We start from the raw sequence: 19,648 nt of genomic DNA, 5'->3' as shown, positions 1-19,648 counted from the left end.
GCTCGGACTCCGCTTTGGGTAGATTGGAAAATATTTGTTGGGTTATTGCGTACAACTCGAGAGTTGGTGACTTCGATTTAATTTTGAAAGTGAGAGACACGAAACGAATTCTGTGCGTTAACCTTAAGAGATTGTCCAGCGGCCAATAAGCTTCACTTTCTTGTTTAATTTTCTAAATTTAAGATTTAAATATCAGTATTGGGATTAATTATTTATTTTAAATATATCATATCAATATAATAACACACAAGTACACGAGAAGTCCCATTAGATTGGATGTCTTTGCAATTCGATGGCCCGTCCTTTTCATATGGTGATTCAGTATTGTGGCTTTCATTCTCCCTTTCATATTTTCTTCTTGTATTTTATTTTCATGTCCATTTGAAAATGCTCCATTTCAATTTCTCCAATGAACAGTGGCTAGTTATTGTGTCGTGAAATTATTGAATTGAAATGATTCTTTAATGTGGTATTAAAATTTTGATGATCAAGCAGTCACGAGTTCGAATCTTATCATCTTTATTTATTTAATAAAAATTAAACACAAGAAGTGTAAATTTGTGCAAATATCAAGTTCAAATGGCTTTCACTTAAGAGAATGTAGTAGAGAATAACATAAATCATATAATCAACGAACCATCTTAACTCAATAACTTAAATTGTTAGATAAAATCCTAATATATAATTTATAGTATTCTCTAACGTATTAAATAAAAAAATTAATTTGGTTTCACGTGGAATTAAAACTTTTTGTATAGAACTAGCTTTCATTTTAAAAACAAAATCTAAATCTAAAAAAAAAGAAGAAGTTTGGTTTTAGTTTTTTTAGGAATTAAAAATATATTTAAAGGTTTCTGTGTTTTTTGAAACAAAGATTAAAGGGTATTTAGGCTACTATTTTTTTTTAAAAAAAGATGGTCATAAATATCAGATCTTTTTAACATGATGGTATTGAAAGATTGGTCTGGCACTGCAAAATCCTATTGTTTCTCAGTGGATGACGAGAATTCAAGATCCATTTAAGATAGAGGAGACACAAGTGGCCATGAACGAACCTAGTGAGAAGCCTTGTAAAAATGGACAGCCACAAAAACACACAGAGCAGCAAACATGTCCCATTAACATGTCATCTCCATTGGTCACAAGCGTGGCAAGAATAGATGCCCGACCCCTTGTTTTAGATTACCACACGGACAGACACAAACAGAAACAGAGGGGCAAAGAAGGAGAGGACCGGACCGGACCGGACCAGTTCAGTCTCAGTACAGTCCAAATCACTGCCTTATTATTTAAATAAATAGTTACGGAACTTGTTTGTGTTTTATTTTTCCAAGACAAAGACGCCCTCATGTCCATGAATGTACTGGGGGTGGACACACTGTAATCCTCTCCTAAACTAATATAAATACTCCCTCTTTCGTCCATTCCTAGCTGTAGATACAAGTGTACATCTTATTTCTTTGACTTTGACTGCAATGAAAGCAAGCAAAGCAAGACAATAGTAGTAGTCGTCGAAGAAGAACAGCAGACAAAGCAAATTGGGTGGCTTTGCCTTTTTGTTTGCAGCTTTCGGCGCTCTTTCTCCTCTACTTCTCTTGCAGATTTAGCTCTGGCTATTTCCCTTTACCTAGCCTTTTTTATATAATTTTGATATTAATACCCCCCATTTGTTTATTTCTGTATTTGTTTGCATAAACTTTACTCCTGTAGCTTATAATAACATATCTTCTTACAACAAGAACTAAGCAAATCAACCAAATCTATAGCTACCAACTTCTCTTTACTTCCAAGTAAGTTTCTTTAAGCTTGTTTCTTCTTTGCATTTGCTAAAGTTTTTGTCTTTCTAGATCTTTGCTTTCCCGGGTTCAATTTTTTTGTGGGATCTTTGTTTTGTATTGCTCTAACAGTCGCGGATCAAGAATTGTTTTCTTTTTTTGGTATTGCTCTTCTGGGTTTTATTTAGAACGTTGATGGGCTGTTTCTCATGACCTTTATGTAATTACATGCTTATAATTCTCAATCTGCTCCTTTAGAAATGAAAAGTTTTTCATGAGGGAAGTTGTTTTTTAATAATGAAAAACTCCATAACTGATTTGCTAAAGACATCGATAGTTATTATGAAACGGGAAGTGGGTGATAAGTGGCTGAAGGGTGTGTTGATGCTATGTGCAGCGGTGAAGTGGTAAATGCCAAAACCTGTGTAAATTTTTACCGGGTATTAATTGTATGTATAAATGGAAGATGAGTTCTTGGCATTAATGTATGTGTGTATTTATTGTCTCTGATGGTGTTTCCTAGTGTTTTTTTTTTTTAACTTGGAGTCACGAGAAATGATATGTAGTTCTGGGTACATGGTTATGTTGTACAACTCCTTAATGTGTGAGTTTGATCAAATAAATCTTAGGAGCCAAATTTTTGTTTTAGTACTGTAAGGCTTAGAATTCAAATGAAGCTTGCTTCTGGTTAGCTAAAAATGATGAAGTATAATGTTTAATGACTTAATAAATAGAAGGAATATAATTTATTATGGTATCTTGATTCCTAATCACTCGTATCATTATGTGAATTTAGTTGAGTTGGACTGGTGATTGAGCTTAAGCATTTTTACAAGGAAGATGTATCTAATTTTTAATGGCCTCTGCAGGGCTGTAGCACTGTGATCAGGTCAAATTGACCGCATTATGAGTAATCTTTATAGAAGGGTATCGACAGCTGCTTGAACCCTGGTGAAGCCTGATAAATGCACCTTCTATGCTGTCTATTATAACACAAAATATGGGCTCACTCTGCAGTAAACAGCGGCGATGTAATGAAGCAGATGCTGAAGAGAATGCACAAGTGAGTTACAGTAGATGAAATGCATGATTCGTGCCCTTCTATGAGTATGGTTTTGGCGATTCTGTGTAATCTAGTTTATGATGATAATTATCCCTCGTTCTGTGTAATCTCAAGTTTGCAATTTTTATCTTGGCATTTCCAGGCTGCAGAAATCGAAAGGCGAATTGAACAAGAAACCAAAGCTGAAAAGCATATTCAAAAACTTCTGCTTCTTGGTATAAGCAAATCAAGCTTGTTTCTCATTGCATTAATTATTTGGCATTCAAGATTGTTTCATACTATGTTAATTGTTTGACATGTAAAAGTGTAACCATGGTATTCAAAGTTTATCATGGTTGTGGACTTGCGTTTAAGGTCTGGATAGCACAAGCACCATAGGTACTGTGAATTACTTCCGTGAAGAGGCAGCCTCTCTCATTTAGCATAAGAGAAATTATGAATCAATTTGTTTTATTAATTTGAAAGCTTATGATATTAACCAAGGACTGAACTATTAAGTTCTTAATTGTGTTGGGGAAAGTTATTTGTTGCTTTCTGTACTATACCCTTTGACAACAAGTAGAGATAATAAAAAGGGGCTGTATAATGCGTGACTATTGTCTAAATGTAATTACCCTCCGCATCTTGTTGCACACTTCTTTTATTTTTTTCCTCCATTCATAGTGACTCTTGCTATGGCCCCAACCCCCTTGGAAGGACTCATAGATACATGGTCTTTACTTCCCTATGCACAGTACTGGTTGAGAATATCATTGTTTTGGGTGTAAGCCTTCAATTTGAGTTTAGCAATTTTCGTTGCATAACTTTGGTTCTACCCATTTCGACTTAGGCTGCTCGATACCTGTCTTTTCTTTGTTTTATTTATTTTCAAATGCTTCGATTCTTTTTCTGTCTTTGGGTTTTAAAAATGACGTGATCAATATCTCATGATCAAGGTGCTGGAGACTCTGGGAAGTCAACGATTTTCAAGCAGGTGAGATGAAACATTTGTTGTTTCAAATGTGAACTTGTGTTTGCCAGCATTACTGTTTTCTATATCTTCATCTTATGCATGTTCTGGATGCAGATAAAACTTTTGTTTCAAAGTGGTTTTGACGAGGCAGAGCTCAAGAGCTATATTCCAGTCATCCATGCCAACGTCTACCAGACAATAAAAGTATGCAAAACTTGAAATGGTGTGTTGGTTATTGTCCCTTGTTGCATAATGTAGAAAATATGAAGAGTCAGGCATTGATGGTGAAGATTTTGAATGCAGAAGTGTTAAATTTTATTCTATAAGTTTATTCTATGTGTTTCTACAGATTTTGCATGATGGATCAAAAGAATTTGCTCAAAATGAAACAGATTCCTTGAAGTATGTTATATCCAATGAAAACAAGGTTTGAATTCATCACTTCATTGTCTATTACTCTGCTTAAAGTAAGGTTATCAGTCTTGAAAAAACAAATTCTAGGAATCTGGTAATGAGCAACTGTCTAACATGTATAGGTTAATATGATCGATTCCTTTTCCTATACATTTTGCTTGATCTTTTCCTTAAGGGATCTGATTTTACAATCCATTCATTTCATCATACATCAGGATATTGGGAAGAAATTGTCGGAAATTGGAGGCAGGTTGGATCATCCGCGTCTCACCAAAGAACTAGCCCAGGAGATTGAAACTCTATGGAGAGATGCTGCAGTTCAGGTAGCCAGTTCATCAAAGATACATATGCTACTTCCCTGGAATCTGTATTATTGATACAAAGTTTGCCGTTTATTTTTCCTATTATATCATTTAGACCTAGGCTTTCATTTATGGTGTCTGAATGATGCACTGCAGTTACTAATGTAATGTATACCTGTAGGAAACATATGCCTGTGGTCATAAGCTCCAAGTTCCAGATTGTACCCCTTATTTCATGGATAATTTGCAAAGATTATCCGACTCAAACTATATTCCGACTAAGGTATCTGAAATTTATGTTGTTTCCCTATCCTTTCCATATTATCTGGATGTTATGCACGTCCTGTTTGCAGAATTAGAATATCAGAACACCTTTTCAATTATCAACTTCTACAAAATGCATATAGAAAATAATGTCACTGTGAACATCATGGTATAAGCGGGCCACGATGGCTTTGTCTGACATATAGATTCATAAAGACTAGACTCAATGGCACTGCATTTCCTTGCTCTATATAAAAACCTTTATTTAAAAACTTCAGTGAGCTCCACTTCTGTGTGTGGCATGCATCCAGTTTAAAATTTTGATATGCTCAGTCCAGTGCAGTGGTTTTATTTGGGACATTCTGATGCACTTGTTGCCATGATGCTATTAACAAAGACATTTTGCATAAAAAACTGTTCCGCATAAACGTTGGATTTTTGGCATTACTTCAGCCTCTGTAGATGGCTAGCGAACTAGCTAACTTTATGCATGCACCCACCCACATAATATGATTACGATATTTTAGGGTTCTTTCCAACAGCTTCTCAGTGTATACGGTATTTCAGGAGGATGTTCTTTATGCAAGAGTCCGTACAACAGGTGTTGTAGAGATCCAATTCAGGTGAACATACTAATTCACTGGTACCTGATTTAGCATTGATCTCAATGTGTTTTTTCCCAAAACTGCTATAACCTTTTAACGTGGTATTACAAGGTGCAATGTTCTTGACTTGTATCAATTTCACTTAAAGGTCAACTGCACCTGATTGCAAAATGTGCTTTCCAGTGCTTCCTCAGTTATTTGTTTGGTACCCAAAAGCTAATGTTGGCTATGATTTGGCAGTCCTGTTGGAGAAAACAAGAAAAGTGGGGAAGTATATAGACTTTTTGATGTTGGTGGGCAGAGAAATGAGAGGCGGAAATGGATTCATCTATTTGAAGGTGTTACAGCAGTAATTTTTTGCGCTGCAATTAGCGAGTAAGATGTCCTATTTTCTTTCAACTGTTATAACATCACAAATTTGTTGGCTTTTGGATGTTGAACATTAATATTTGAGATTTGTAAGTTTTCCTTTTAGTTAGAGATATTTGGCCATCTCTGGATTATGCTTATTGTAGCATTGTTTTCTTGATTTATTTGTTATTCACGGCAGTAGCCATTGCAGTACATTTCACATGCCAAATTTCCAAAAGCAAATGAACTTTTCTGAGGGGATCTGACCTATATTTTCTGTAAGGACATCTCAGAATGGCTTCAGTGTTTTATTTGAAAATGGAAATCTTGTTAAGGGTAGAACATTTTGTTGTAACTGTCAACTAAGTTTCTGTAAATGCTGTTCCATTTCCATGGTTCATGTACTTGCTGTCTGCAACACTTGATCAGGGAAGCAGCATTGAGTTTGAGTGAGCTCACCTCAACCATAGTCTTCTGTTAGCATGTGAAGTGGCAATTCTAGCATTAGAACATATTTTAAGCTGAAAAGGGTGTGTTTGACTGTTTATGTTTTCAGGTATGATCAAACACTGTTCGAGGATGAAAACAAGAATCGAATGATTGAGACAAAGGAGCTGTTTGAGTGGGTCCTGAAGCAACCATGCTTTGAGGTTTTCTCTTATGCCACTTTACCCCGTCCCCATGGTCTGTTGTTATAAGCTCTGACTATAGACATCTGGGAATCATTACATTTTTCATCTGGCTTTTTGTGTGCAGAAAACATCCTTCATGCTGTTTCTAAACAAGTTTGATATATTTGAAAAGAAAGTTCTAAAAGTAAGAGCTGCAGAACTGTGCATTCTTATTTAGTATAGAAAAATAGCATCGGTGTTGGCCTTTGATGTTGTGCATTGTTACAGGCACCATTGAATGCATGCGAGTGGTTCAAGGACTACCAGCCAATTTCAACAGGAAAACAAGAGATTGAGCATGCATATGAGTGAGCATTTATTTCTTGCTGGTTCATTTCCTTTGTATTAGTGAGTGAGAAATATGATTGCACCAAATAGGCAAAAGGTGTCAAAGTTTTGGCCAGTCGGTCTGTGCTTTGCTGAAATCTTGATTTGGAAGTTTCACCTCATGGTCTTAAAGAATTGATGCAAGCCAATGCTTGTATATTTGTCAAATATATGTGTGCATTTTGCAAAATGTTTGTTCTCAGTTTCCAAAACAAGCTAACCTTTGACCTTCGTTACTGATGCTATTGAATGGTTTCAAAGATTTGATGGTCATCATTAATGGCATTATTATTCATCAGGTTTGTAAAGAAGAAGTTCGAGGAGCTGTATTTCCAAAGCACAACCCCTGATCGTGTTGACCGAGTTTTTAAAATATATAGAACCACTGCACTTGATCAGAAGCTTGTCAAGAAAACCTTCAAGCTTGTAGACGAGACTTTAAGACGCAGGAATCTCTTTGAAGCTGGTTTATTGTGACAAGAAGAAGCATATGCTTTAAAAAGAATGTTCATAGTTTGAAGAACTTGATCAGGTTATGGATATTAGAGTTGGAAGAAACACCTCATCCGTTTATTGCTGGAATCTTACTCACAGGCGAAAAGTTTTGGCACCATTTGTTTTCTAGGTACGGTCGAAGAAAGAAGATTTCCCCCCCCCATGATTGTATTGTCTGCGTAATTTTCTGTAGAGAAACCTATCCAGAGGATATGTTCCCTTGCATGTTCTGTTTTGTTTCAGAGGGGATTAAATTGAACATATGAAAGTAAACCTTATATTCTTTCTATCCCAATACAAGCCACTGCATATTTACTCTTGCCCATCTCCTTGAAACCATGGTCTTAGTTTTCAGAAATTGCCATGTGTGAAATGCAATCAGAGAAAAAGACTTCCATTTATGTGCTTGAGCTCGTTCTTGAGTCTTGTTTGTACGAGTAAACTAGTCATCCTTGATCTAGATAGAAATCGGATCAAGGGTTTTTATTAGTCAGTGCTGTGGAAGCCTTTTTCTGGAGATTAATAATGTAGATTGAACAAAATCTAACATGGATTAAGAAACATGGTGAGTTTATTAGACAAAATCAAAAAGAGATCATAGAATTACTTGTTCAAGTGCGATTAGTCCTCCTTGGACCTCTTTCAGCTTCAACGGTCATCATTACGTGTCAAACTTTCCCATGTGCCATGTTCAACAATAACAGTGTAAAAGGCTTGGGTTCGGTCCTGGTTCTCCTCTCACTTTCATCATGTCCATATTTAACATGCTTCGTAGCACTTGCACGTGTTCCTATTCGTGGGAAACATTAAAAGTATAAGTATATAGGTAGAATAGTTTAATTGGTGTTTAAGAATGTTATAATAGTTGTTTTTAAAAGTATGTTTTATTTAAAATAATATTTTTTATTTAAAAATTTATTTTAACACCAACATATTAAAAAGATAAAAAAATATAAAAAAAATTAAATATTTAGAAAACACGATTTAAACTGCATTTTTAAATGTACCATTCACATTTATGTAATTGTTATAGATAATAAACTAATTATATTATTAAATATATCAAAATTAATTGAGAGGTAACCTAGACCATAAAAATGTTATATTATTGTTTTTTTAATTTAATAACAAAAAGTATTGTAAAGTAATTGAAACTAAGTTTTTCCCTAAAATATCTTAAAGATACTAAAATTTAAAATTCAAATTTAAAAAGAAAAAAGAGAAAGCACACTGCCTTCCTACCAGTAATTCTCTTAAAGTTAATCATAAATATGCTTAACTTAAAAAGTTTTAGATTTGGTGTTTGATGGAAATTGGGAAGTGACATAAAATTTGATGATGAAGGGTCACATTAATCTGATTTAAGATTTCCAGATGTCTTAAGCATCACATCAATAAGCAAGCAAATGCTAATAAAACTAATATTATTATTCTGACATAATTAATATATATATATATATATATATATATATAGACACACACAGAAAGGATATAATATCAGTTTTTTTTTTATCGTAGCAATCATTTTATCATTTCAAAAAAATTAAATAACTAGCTATTAAAATGATATGTTTTCTCACAATAATTTATTTATCATGATCATAGGGATTGAAAATAAATATATCTTTTCATATATCTAATGTGCAGTAAAATAATTAGATTGCTTTTAAAATTATTATTTTTTAATTGGTATCTAGAGGTTTTTTGTATTTTTAATTTTTCAAAGCACAATAAAACAACTAAATTATCTTTAAAAATAATTTTTTAACTGATGTCTAGTGTTTTTTTATTATTTTCATTATGATTTTTTTATTATAATCAAATTGATAAAGATAATATAATACTTTTACAAATATAAATATTATTTAATAAAAAAGACATTAGGAGACCGAATAATGGCACGTTCGAATAGTCTTGGCAGCTCCTCTATTCTTAGACACGCACACGTGGCCAATATACTAGTTATCCTTGATCTTGATTTTTATTTATTTTATTTGAGATATTTTTTAAAATTAATTTTTTAACGATTTCATCTTTTATTTTTTTTCCTATTAGATTTGATTTTTATTCTTTTTATTTTGATATTTTTTATTTTTAAAATTTTTTTAAATTGATATTTCTTGTTCTAGTTTATCCTTTAATATTAAATTGGTTGAGAATTGAGTTTTTTTATTAAATTCAGGTATAGAATTTTACAGGTTATAAATTTAAAAGATTAATTAATATTAAAAAATTATTTTTTAATTTTATATATCAATATTTATTTTATTTGGGATTTATTTTTTACTTCTACTATCATCCTAAACTTTTTATATATATTAAAAAAAGTTTGACCCGCTGACGACATAGTGTGGTTTGCGTGGTTACGGACGGTGATGTGCTTCAAAGTGTATCCAGGTCGGCAAATGCTTCCAATAATAGTAGGTGGGGTGATCTTGGATGTGGACACCTGCAATCCTACCACTGACAAGGCCAGCTACTCGCTACTCGTATAGTGTAAGAAAATTAAAATTTTTTAATTTTTTTTTATCATTTTAATGCATTGGTTTTAAAAATTATTTTAAAAAAATAAAAAAATATTTTAATATATTTATATGTAAAAAATATTTTAAAAAACAACCATAATTATACTCTCAAACAATCAAAAATATCATGTACACAACAATATCTTTTTTCCTTTTCTTTTCATTAAGTGTTCAAATACTATTATCGTATCCAGTTTTTAGTTTTTGAATTGTATTTTAATTTTTTTATATAAAAATCTTGATTGTTTTTGTTGAAAATTATTTTTTTTATGTTTTTAGATTATTTTAATGCGCTGATATCAAAAATAATTTTTAAAAATAAAAAAATATTATTTTAATATATTTTTAAAATAAAACATATTTTAAAAAATAATCATTATTATATTCACAAACAACCCCTAAAAATTAATGTAATATTTAATTTCATCCTGTCTGGTATTCAATAAAATAAAGTTGAAATTCAATATAAAACAAAGCCTAAACTCGAGCATATAAGTTGACCAGTATAGAAATTGTAAAGGACTAATGTGAAAATAAGATGAGATGAAAGGATAGAGAAAAAAATTAAGTCATTCTTTAGGGGCCAAATGCATATCTAATATGAAACAATCTTCAAAACAAAGGATTAAATTAACAAACTTTAAAATTTTGGGAGCGTGCCCGTTCTAGCTAAATCAAAAGTTCTATTCCTGGACGTGACTAAAAAACTATTTAGCATTCCGATCTAATTATAATCTTAAAAACTTTTTAATTTTTTATTTTTAAATTAATATTTTTTAGTGATTTTTTTATTATTTTAATGTATTGGTATCATAAATAAATATATTTTAATATACTTTCTTACAAAAATCATTTTAAAAAACAATCTAAAACACATTCCCGACACATGTTCTACATTTACTGCCTTTCCATGCCAATCAAAAGACATGCTATCTACAATGAAATTTTATTTCTTGTCAAGGTGAAGCATGCAAACTTGCTATGTGTTGCAACAATGTTGTCTTCTACATTTACCATCTTCATCTCCCACTCCATTTTTAAATAATAGTAATAACAATCCGTCCAAGAAAACTAAAGAAAAAGGAAAAAAATAGCTTAAATTTAAATATATATATATATATATATATATATATATAAGATTAAATGAATTGAACCAATGACAATGACTAGGTAGATGAGTAATATAAATACAACACTATAATGTCAATTAATATATTTATATTTATAATTTTGATGACATAAGCACTTTTATAATTTTTTTTTTAATTTTGAAACTATCCTTTAAAATTTCTCTTTTCTATTTCTATATGTATAATAAATATCTAATAATTAGAGCTTGAACATCATATATTTTTTTAAAAAATTATACATCAAGGATACATCATTTTAATTTGACTATTAACATATTTAAAATTATCATATTATAGCATTCGGTGACCTCGTAACCCTCTAGCAATGGTTTGAACCCAAATAAAAAAGACTTTTAAATTTTGAAGAAAGAAAATAAAAATATAGAAAAAAAATTATTAAATTTTGGACACAAAATAAGCATTTGGATGGAGGTGTTTGAGATTGTAGTGTATAGTATTTTTGTTTGAAATTGTATTAAAATATTTTTACATCAAAATTATTTTTTAAAAAATAAAAATAATAACTTGATAATTGTTTATAATAAAATACTTTTAAAAGACATTTAAAAACACAGTATTAAATCGCACTTCCAGACATCTCAAGGCCGTGAAAGTCCCGAAACTTCGTAATAAAAAAATAATAATATATATGTTTCCACATGAATTTCTGACACGCACACCCTCTCTGTCCTTCCATTTGCTTGCCACCAAAACAAATTAGCAATAAAAGAAAAGGGAGAAGAAGAAAAGTCTTTCTATTTTCTTTCAATAAAAAGGAAGCCTCTATTGATTATGAATCACTTTGACTTGTTCTCCTTCTGAAACCAAACAATACTCGCTCTCTCTCTCCAAAGTATAAAACTGGAACCCAAGGAATTTATGGTTTGAATTTAGCTGGGAGAAACCTATTTACCATCATCATTTTTTTTTATCTTTGCTACCTCTTGATCAAAAACCTTTATTTCTTCCTCTAATATAAGGTATGCTCTCATTAATTTCTGATTGCCTGCGCACTTGATCATTTGACACAAAAGAAAGAAAGGAAAGGGCAAACTTTTGCAGTTTGTGGTCATTTGTTTTTTCATTCTTACATTAGCTAGCTTAATAAAGGCCCTTGATCTTCTTGCTTCTTTGAAATGTTGGGGTTTGTCTGAATAAAAATGATGGGAAATTGTTTGTAGGTGTGATTTGCTTTTTCTCGGTGGGATTAACTAATAAAGGTGCAAGCTTTTGTTTTCTTTGGTTGTATTGCATGGTTTATTTATTTTGGTTCTTTTTGCTTCTTGAATTCATATTTCTTGTTAGGATGAATATGTGATCGTGAAGCTTGCTTGTTTTTACAAATTGATGGTTTTTATTGAAAATAATTGCCTGGTGTTTTTAATTCTGTGACACCAATATTAACGACAAGCCGTGGTTTTTATATGTGATTAACTGACATTTCATTGTTCAAAATGTGGGACTTTTCAATAATGTTGATCCACAAGGTGTTTTCCTTAACTAGCCTCTGAAGGATGAGAAGCGGCAATGTAGCGTTTACATTTAGAATTCAAGTATTTCACACATTCTTAGTTAGATGTTTTGTTTATGTTTTTGAACTTCTTGCAATTATGAGCTTCTCATACTGATCATTTATTCTTGCAGGGTTTTCGCATCCGTGTGACCTAGGTTCTTCCGGTATAGAAGTTTGAGACTCTTGAATTGGAAGCAGTAATGAGGAACAATTGGTTGTTGTTCATGGATTTAAATGGAGAATCTCAATATACGTTTCCCTTAGAACCCCTATTGTCACAAGGATTTGGGGCTAATCTCTTTTCTCAAATTAGTTCATTTGTTGACAACCCGTTGCACCAATCGGGATTCTTACACGTCCCAGAAACAATGGCTTTTCAAGAAGCTTTGAACCACGTGTCGAAGCTTGCTGGTGGTTTGATTTTTTGGTTCACTAGCGCATCCAGTTCAAATTTGAGCCGGCAAATATCAGGCAATCAGCGTTCTCCCCGACCAGGAAGCTGTAAATCTCCTGCACAAGTTAAGAACTCTACTTCTACTAGACATGATCTTGCTGGGTTAGGCTTCGGTTCCATATCAAAAGGAGAGTCTTCCCATCCTGTGTTTTTTAGTAGGATTTCAAATTTCGTGATGAGGCTTCTACACAGGGAAGCTGAAAGACTTCAATCATTCCCTGTGCTCTCATTAGCTGCTGCTCTGATACCACCATTTGGCAACTTGTGAGTTATTCGAGATATAATCAAATATGTTGCCTTCTGTTCACTTACTGGCACTTTGGGCTGTTCTTTTACTATCTAAAGTTTGCTTTCCTGTCATTGGTCATCAGATCTTCAAAGTTACTAGCTATTCCTGGGGAGAATGATGATGTACCAGTACATGCATCCACTGGTCAAAGGCCTTGTGAAGTTGAGCGTTCTGGATGTCCAGGCCTCTCATTTCCTGATTTAAACTGGACAAGGCATGCTGTTGAGCCCAGAACGGGCATTGAGTTCCCAATGCTTTTGGACATCTTAGCTGGGCAGAATAGATCTAGATTAACTTCAGAGGTAAATATTTCTGAACTTCACGTTATTGCATGTGTGTGTTGTCAAAGCTGGATAATTGGGACCTGTCTGTGCTAACAATAACTTAATATAAATAAATTGCATACGTTCTGGTTGGTGTCCATTAGGGATCCTGAGTTTCAGAAGATCACTAGAAATTTGGGCTACAAATTCAAATATCTTATTACAAATCAAATTCTATATCCTAACTAATTGTTAAGCTTGAAATATTACCTGAAAATCGTTGCCTATATTGACTTTGAGTGTTGATGTCTTTCTGTTTTAGAGCGCTCCTGTCATCCCTCTTGCTTTTGTATCACTGTGAACATTTTCTACATGCTTTATCAGGTCCTTGTTGCCACTGGATCCAGAACTATGACAATAATCAGAATAAAGACCCTGAAGATTTATGCATTTGGTTTTTGTAAGTATTTTTAGATTTCCATTGAGGATTTTTTTGTTTGTTTGTTTATTTCATTCATGTCCGTGGTATTCAATTAGTGACACTTGTTTTTTCTTATAGATGTTCATCCTAATTCTGTCTGCAAAAAACTGGGCCCAAAGTATGCTTCCGTTCCAATGGGTGAATTAAATAAACGCCGTGACTTTTACGAGGATCTTCTCAGGTATATGAACACTGGCTTTGCTGAACACATTGTTCGTGTATAGCTTCTTTAAGTTAAAATGTTGTTGCATCATTATGCGTCTGTTCTTTTTCTTCATATGTTTTATAGTAAACTTCTTTTTAAATCAAGAGCCTGAAACTTTCAGGACAAATCTTGTTAACTTTTCACTCCATTCCAAATTTTTAATCCACAAAGTCAGTCTGCTTAGAAGTTATATACAATAACTTATAAATCTTGTAGGCTAAGAGTGTTTTCCTGGAGTGTTAATGTAGCAAATAATATTTCTATGGGAAGTTGGTTTTGTTAAATGAACAAACAATGTGGCAGGTTTGGAGCATTAATTAATTAAAAAAGTAGAATTTTGCAAGGAAATTGCTTGTCACCTACTTGATGTATTTGTATATCATGTTAAGCGCTTGCCATGGATTTGCTGTCATTTGTGTACTTTTACTTTTTCACTGTCATGGCTCTGCAACTTGATTAATGCACTTTGATGAATTTTTGGATACTGTTCTTATTCAAGTTCTAATGATAATAATGCAGGGAAGACATCTCTATGACTGTTCGACTTGTGATTAACTGCAATGGGATTAAAATCAACACTGTTAAAGAGTAAGTCAAACTTTGTTTGTGTGTGCATGAAATTTTAGTGGATTGGGCCCCTGATTTCAACAACTCCTTGGTATAACCTGGACATTATCAGCATAATGTTTGTAGTGGACCTATCATTTAAAGGATTATTTTTAGCGCGGGAGTATGTTATCATTATATCATATATTAGTAGTTCAATTAGAATTTTAGGATTCTCTGGGCCATGCAGGATTTTGTGTGAGTGTGTGTAAATGGAGCTTCCTTTCATTTTCTGATTATTAGACCATCCAAGTTACCCTCTGATTTTTGTGGGCTACTAACAAAAGATGTATTGGATGATTGGGTCTCAGTCAGGCATATTGAAGACCTTGATCTAAGTTTCTTATCCAATCACTTTATAAGTTTTTAAATTCAAGTTCTGTGACCCTTATGCTTACTGAAGCTAGGTCTTGTCAGAGAATATGGATTATTTACATGGCCAGCAATGCTGAGCTTCACCAAGAATAGTTTTGCCCTGGAGACTTGTTAACATTAATTCTGTAAAGTCATAGATGAAACTGTAAGACTGATGTTGAAAATGAGCATCGACACTCAAATGCTTTCATTTTATGTGCTTGCAGTGCCTTTGAAAAATCACTTCGAAACCGTTTGGTGAAGGTAAATTTTTCAGCTTGTCATTTTGTGTGCATTAATCAGTTTGTAAATAGGGGGAAAATGGCCATTCAGGATTCTGATTCTCTAAAATGTTTTCCCTGACATCTCTCAGACGAACCCGGACACTGATTACAATTGCCTGACAACATTTGGTTCATTCTTCACAAAAGATGTCCCACTACCTGCGGTAAGTTCTTCTGGTTTTTGATCTCATTGCTTTACCTCTATTTATATTTCACCAGATTGCATCAGCTTTAAATGGAATTGGTGCAGGGAACAGTAGTTGATTTTCGACGGACAGCTGATGGGCAACTAATAACTGAAAGTAAGTAGTTATTGATTGGAAATCTTATACTCTATATACATTGTTGTTGGAGTTAGTTTAGCGGCATCTCCTTACAGATGCTGAGAGAGATTGAAAAGCATTACTATATTAGTTTATAGTTGTCTGTTTTCTCAGTAGGACGTCTCATTCTCCCTTTTTTTACATACCTGATCCTGTTCATTAATGAATTTCTTCCGCCCCGCCCCCCCAAAAAAAAAAAAAAAAGAAAAATTGTTGAAGTCAGACCTGCACATACTTATAATGGTGTCATCTGCCTGAGAGCTTCCCATTTTAGTGTAAAGCAAAAAGGCTGACTATTATACCCTATCGAGGTGCATGAATGATCTAACAATATCTTTTCATTCGTATATTGTCACATTTTATACGCAACTTACAGCAAAGATTCTATTCTTGCAGTTGGAGGTAACCAAATTGGAGCAGTTCGTAGCAAAGATTTATGTAGTGAGTGAATGGTCCTTCTCCTTGTCTATTTGTGCGCGCGCCACCATTAGTTGATTCTAACTTTCAGTTTAACATGACAGGGGCTTTCTTTGACATGTACATAGGAGATATTCCTGTCTCAGAGCAAACTAAGGAAGAGATTGGCAAGAATGTTGCCTGCATTATTGGGAAGTGCTAACCAAAAAACCTTCCATTGTCCCAATTTTTTACGAGCAGTTGGCTGCAGATTCATTGAACTTCCGGGTCACATTTTTGTGACTATAAAGATCTGTTGATGACACGCACCTTTTAAACCTGGTTGTGGCCCAGCTGGAGGGGATTTCAACGCGCACTGGAATGTGCATCTAGGAAGTGGTTGGATGGGAGGTCATACATGTTATACAACAAGTAGATTTAGTTAAAAAATCAAATCTGAGATGAAGATGGGGACCTCAAGGGGGTGCATAACCACCACAGAAGCGATTCTTTGTAACTTTTTTCATGGGGCTTTGCTGCCCCCAACTAGATCCAAGTTATTACAATTATCTTTCAGATACGAAGAGGATATAGGAAAGCATGCTGTCACTGCTGTGTTGATGCATACATACTGAGTTTCTACCACAGAGGATGCACTATTGCTTGTAGTCAATGGCTGCAATTGCCGTTCATTCAGACCATGGTTCTGCCCTGCGTTTGAAACAAACTGCTCTTATATAAGCCTCATCGGGCACGTTTTGTGATTCACTCATTGAGCTATAATCCCAAAACCAGCACAGTGGCTATTCCATGTTTGTAAGCCAGACGAGCTCCGGCCGCAAATCGATACGGAAGTGTCGGTGGTACTCAAATGGGACATCCCAGAGATTTAAAGGGACAGAAACTGAAAGGATCAAATGGTCGCCATCTTATGTTGCGAACTTGTCATAGGCTATGAAAGATACAGTGAAAGATAACCCTTTCCTGTCTCTGAACTTGGTGCCTGCTATGGTCAAGCATATTCAAGTATATTCAGCAAATTACAATGGTGGAAGAAAGAAAAACAATAACTAACAACTCTTAGAATAATAAATTTATATAAAAAAATAGAAACATAATAATTGAACAACCAATGAATTCATAAAATTAAGAAAACACACACACACACACACACACACACACACACATATATACAAACAGAACATGCATTCATTTTGTCTTGCAAAATCTAACACCCTCATATTGGTTTGAAATCATCATTACAGATTTAAAATATTTTATATGCATTGACAGATGATAATTTATATTCTAATATACACTTGATTCTATCCAGAAACAATAATATATCAGAAAACAGACATTTGTACTGTCTATAATGTGTTTTTTTTTTGGTTAATTTTTTTTTGAAGATTTTTGAATTTTTTTTTGTTTTGAATTATTATTTTTATATAATTTTGGATTGTTTTGATGTGATAATGTTAAAAATAATTTTTTTAAAAATAAAAATATATTATTTTAATGTATTTTCAAACAAAAAATAATTTAAAAAATAATCATTATGACACATATTTAATATCTAAAAATTAAACTTTTTTTTTTGTTTCTATTTCTCCAAGAAAACACTTATATTTCCATAGCATGAAGAGATGCATGCAAATTTGTTTATAAAAGTAATCGAGTGTTAATATTATAATCAAAGTAAGAGTATTTTACCAAGTATTTGAACTCGTGTAGTTGAATATTGACCATACATCCATGATAGAAAATGATTACATAATACACAAGAATATCAACGGTTAATATAGAGCACATAATGCTTACACGTCACCTATCAACCTATTTAATTTATCATAATAAATGATTAATTACACTACATCAATTCATCTTTAAGTTAACTTTAATTCTTTGTACCTATGGTTCTTTACTTTATAGCATAGTCATCAAACCCAACTGGGAAGTTGACCCAGCTAAGGGGTCAGGTTATGGGTTATATGGATCAACTAGGAAAAAATTAATTTTTTTTAAAATTTTAATATTTTATATGAAAAAATTAAGAAACAATTCATGTGAATATAGACTATATATGTTGTAAATAATGAAGTTTACAAAAATATATCAAAAAGTTTTTTTATCTCACATTGAAAAGATATTATGTTATCTTTTTAAGTTGAAGTATTTAAACCAAAATTTTTTATTATTCTACATTGAAAAACATAACTTTTTTCTTGTGAACATAGAGTATATATACTAAAGGACTTCAAATCCCACATTGAAAAAATAATTTTTTTTCCTGTGAGCATAGAGTATATATACTAAAGGGTTTCAAATCTTTCAAATCTCACATTGAAAAGATACTATGTTATCATTTTAAGTTGCAGTATTTAAACCAAAAAGTTTTTTTTATCCTATATTGAAAAAACATAACTTTTTTCTTATGAACATAGATTATATATACTAAAGGACTTCAAATCCCACATTGAAAAAATAACTTTTTTCTTAGGAACATAGAATATATATACTAAAGGGTTTCAAATCCCACATTGAAAAAATAAAATATTTTTCTAGTATGTATATAATGAACTTTGAAAAGGGTTAATAACCAGCTAAAAAACTATGAAAAAGAGGGGTCTAGGAGAAAAACCACATTTGAAAAAAAAGGGTCTCGTCCGGGTTTGCCTGGGTCATGAGTTGACCCGCTGGGTCGACTGAGTTTTGTCGGGTTTTTACACTGGCCGATCTTTTGCCTTACCCAGACCTTCCAACCACTAGTTCAACTGGGTTCTAGGTCGACCCGCTAGGCTGGTTCAGGTTTAATAACAATGCTTTAGAGCTGGTCCATTGGCCCATGCTCCACTACAGGCCAGGGCGGACAAATTTTTTAAAATATAAAAAACATGCTAAGAGTGTAAACATTTTTTTTAATTGTTTTATTCAATATAACTTAATAGTGCAATTTTGAAATTTTGCTACTTAACTATTTGCCTAACTCGAGTGTCAAACTAAATCGTGCAGGAGTTAACTCAAATTAAATTGATTGATTTTATGGATCCAAATGCAATCTTAATAATTGGTAAAAACATGATTTGACTTTTGACAAAATTTCAAGATGATAACTTTTTTAACAAAAAATATTGAGAAAATGATATATTGGATAATAATTTGTTTTTTATAAAAATTGTTTTTAATTATATGATAAAAATATATGGTAACAAAATTGAGCACCAACCTAAAAATAAAAACTTATTTGAGACGGTGATAACCTTATAAAAAACAAAAAATAATAATAAATCATGTAATTTATTTCTCAACCAATCCATTATTATAGGATAAAATCGAGAGAAAAAATCAACAAACAAAACACCAACCTAACACCACAATTATCAGACCCGACCCGGAGGTTAACCCGATAAACCCTGGTCACCTAGGAAAACTAAAAACAATTAGGGTTTTAAATTTTCACATTAAAAATTTAAGAAATAATTCATGTAGATATAGATTATACATGTTGTAAATAATAAATTTTAAAAGATTTTTTATCTCATATTGAAAAGATATTATCTTTTCCTTTTAAGTTGAAGTATTTAAACAAAAAATGTTCCTTATCTT

General features: G+C 32.5%; 2 protein-coding genes across 2 annotated transcripts; both read left to right on the top strand.

The window, feature by feature from the left end:
• Positions 1-1,171: 1,171 nt before the first annotated feature.
• LOC133689825 (guanine nucleotide-binding protein alpha-1 subunit-like) lies at positions 1,172-7,544 on the top strand. Its single transcript, XM_062109889.1, has 14 exons — positions 1,172-1,790; positions 2,645-2,838; positions 2,981-3,053; positions 3,774-3,811; positions 3,905-3,994; positions 4,140-4,217; positions 4,420-4,527; positions 4,688-4,789; positions 5,338-5,393; positions 5,616-5,750; positions 6,283-6,376; positions 6,483-6,542; positions 6,626-6,705; positions 7,024-7,544. Exons 2-14 carry the CDS (start codon positions 2,752-2,754, stop codon positions 7,199-7,201), a joined length of 1,179 nt encoding a protein of 392 aa, XP_061965873.1. The 5' UTR covers positions 1,172-1,790; positions 2,645-2,751; the 3' UTR covers positions 7,202-7,544.
• Positions 7,545-11,567: 4,023 nt separating this feature from the next.
• LOC133688415 (fatty-acid-binding protein 2-like) lies at positions 11,568-16,810 on the top strand. The gene is made up of 11 exons (XM_062107893.1): positions 11,568-11,854; positions 12,519-13,105; positions 13,213-13,432; positions 13,778-13,853; positions 13,953-14,055; positions 14,599-14,667; positions 15,267-15,303; positions 15,413-15,487; positions 15,574-15,625; positions 16,043-16,087; positions 16,168-16,810. The coding sequence occupies exons 2-11, from the start codon at positions 12,588-12,590 to the stop codon at positions 16,263-16,265; spliced, it is 1,293 nt and encodes a 430-aa protein (XP_061963877.1). The 5' UTR covers positions 11,568-11,854; positions 12,519-12,587; the 3' UTR covers positions 16,266-16,810.
• Positions 16,811-19,648: the final 2,838 nt, after the last annotated feature.

This window comes from Populus nigra, chromosome 3, assembly GCF_951802175.1.
Source record: "Populus nigra chromosome 3, ddPopNigr1.1, whole genome shotgun sequence".
Lineage (NCBI taxonomy): Eukaryota > Viridiplantae > Streptophyta > Magnoliopsida > Malpighiales > Salicaceae > Populus > Populus nigra.
This window is presented reverse-complemented; position numbering and strand designations above follow the sequence as displayed.

What these genes read in the sequence shown, in the direction of transcription:
- LOC133689825 (XM_062109889.1), top strand. Translation starts at nt 2,752, where the DNA reads ATGCTGTCTATTATAACACAAAATATGGGCTCACTCTGCAGTAAACAG. An exon ending in TTATATCCAATGAAAACAAG is followed by an intron (nt 4,218 to 4,419) that starts GTTTGAATTCAT and finishes ATCATACATCAG; the next exon opens with GATATTGGGAAGAAATTGTC. An exon ending in GGAGAGATGCTGCAGTTCAG is followed by an intron (nt 4,528 to 4,687) that starts GTAGCCAGTTCA and finishes GTATACCTGTAG; the next exon opens with GAAACATATGCCTGTGGTCA.
- LOC133688415 (XM_062107893.1), top strand. Translation starts at nt 12,588, where the DNA reads ATGAGGAACAATTGGTTGTTGTTCATGGATTTAAATGGAGAATCTCAA. An exon ending in TTCGAAACCGTTTGGTGAAG is followed by an intron (nt 15,304 to 15,412) that starts GTAAATTTTTCA and finishes GACATCTCTCAG; the next exon opens with ACGAACCCGGACACTGATTA. An exon ending in TCGTAGCAAAGATTTATGTA is followed by an intron (nt 16,088 to 16,167) that starts GTGAGTGAATGG and finishes TTAACATGACAG; the next exon opens with GGGCTTTCTTTGACATGTAC.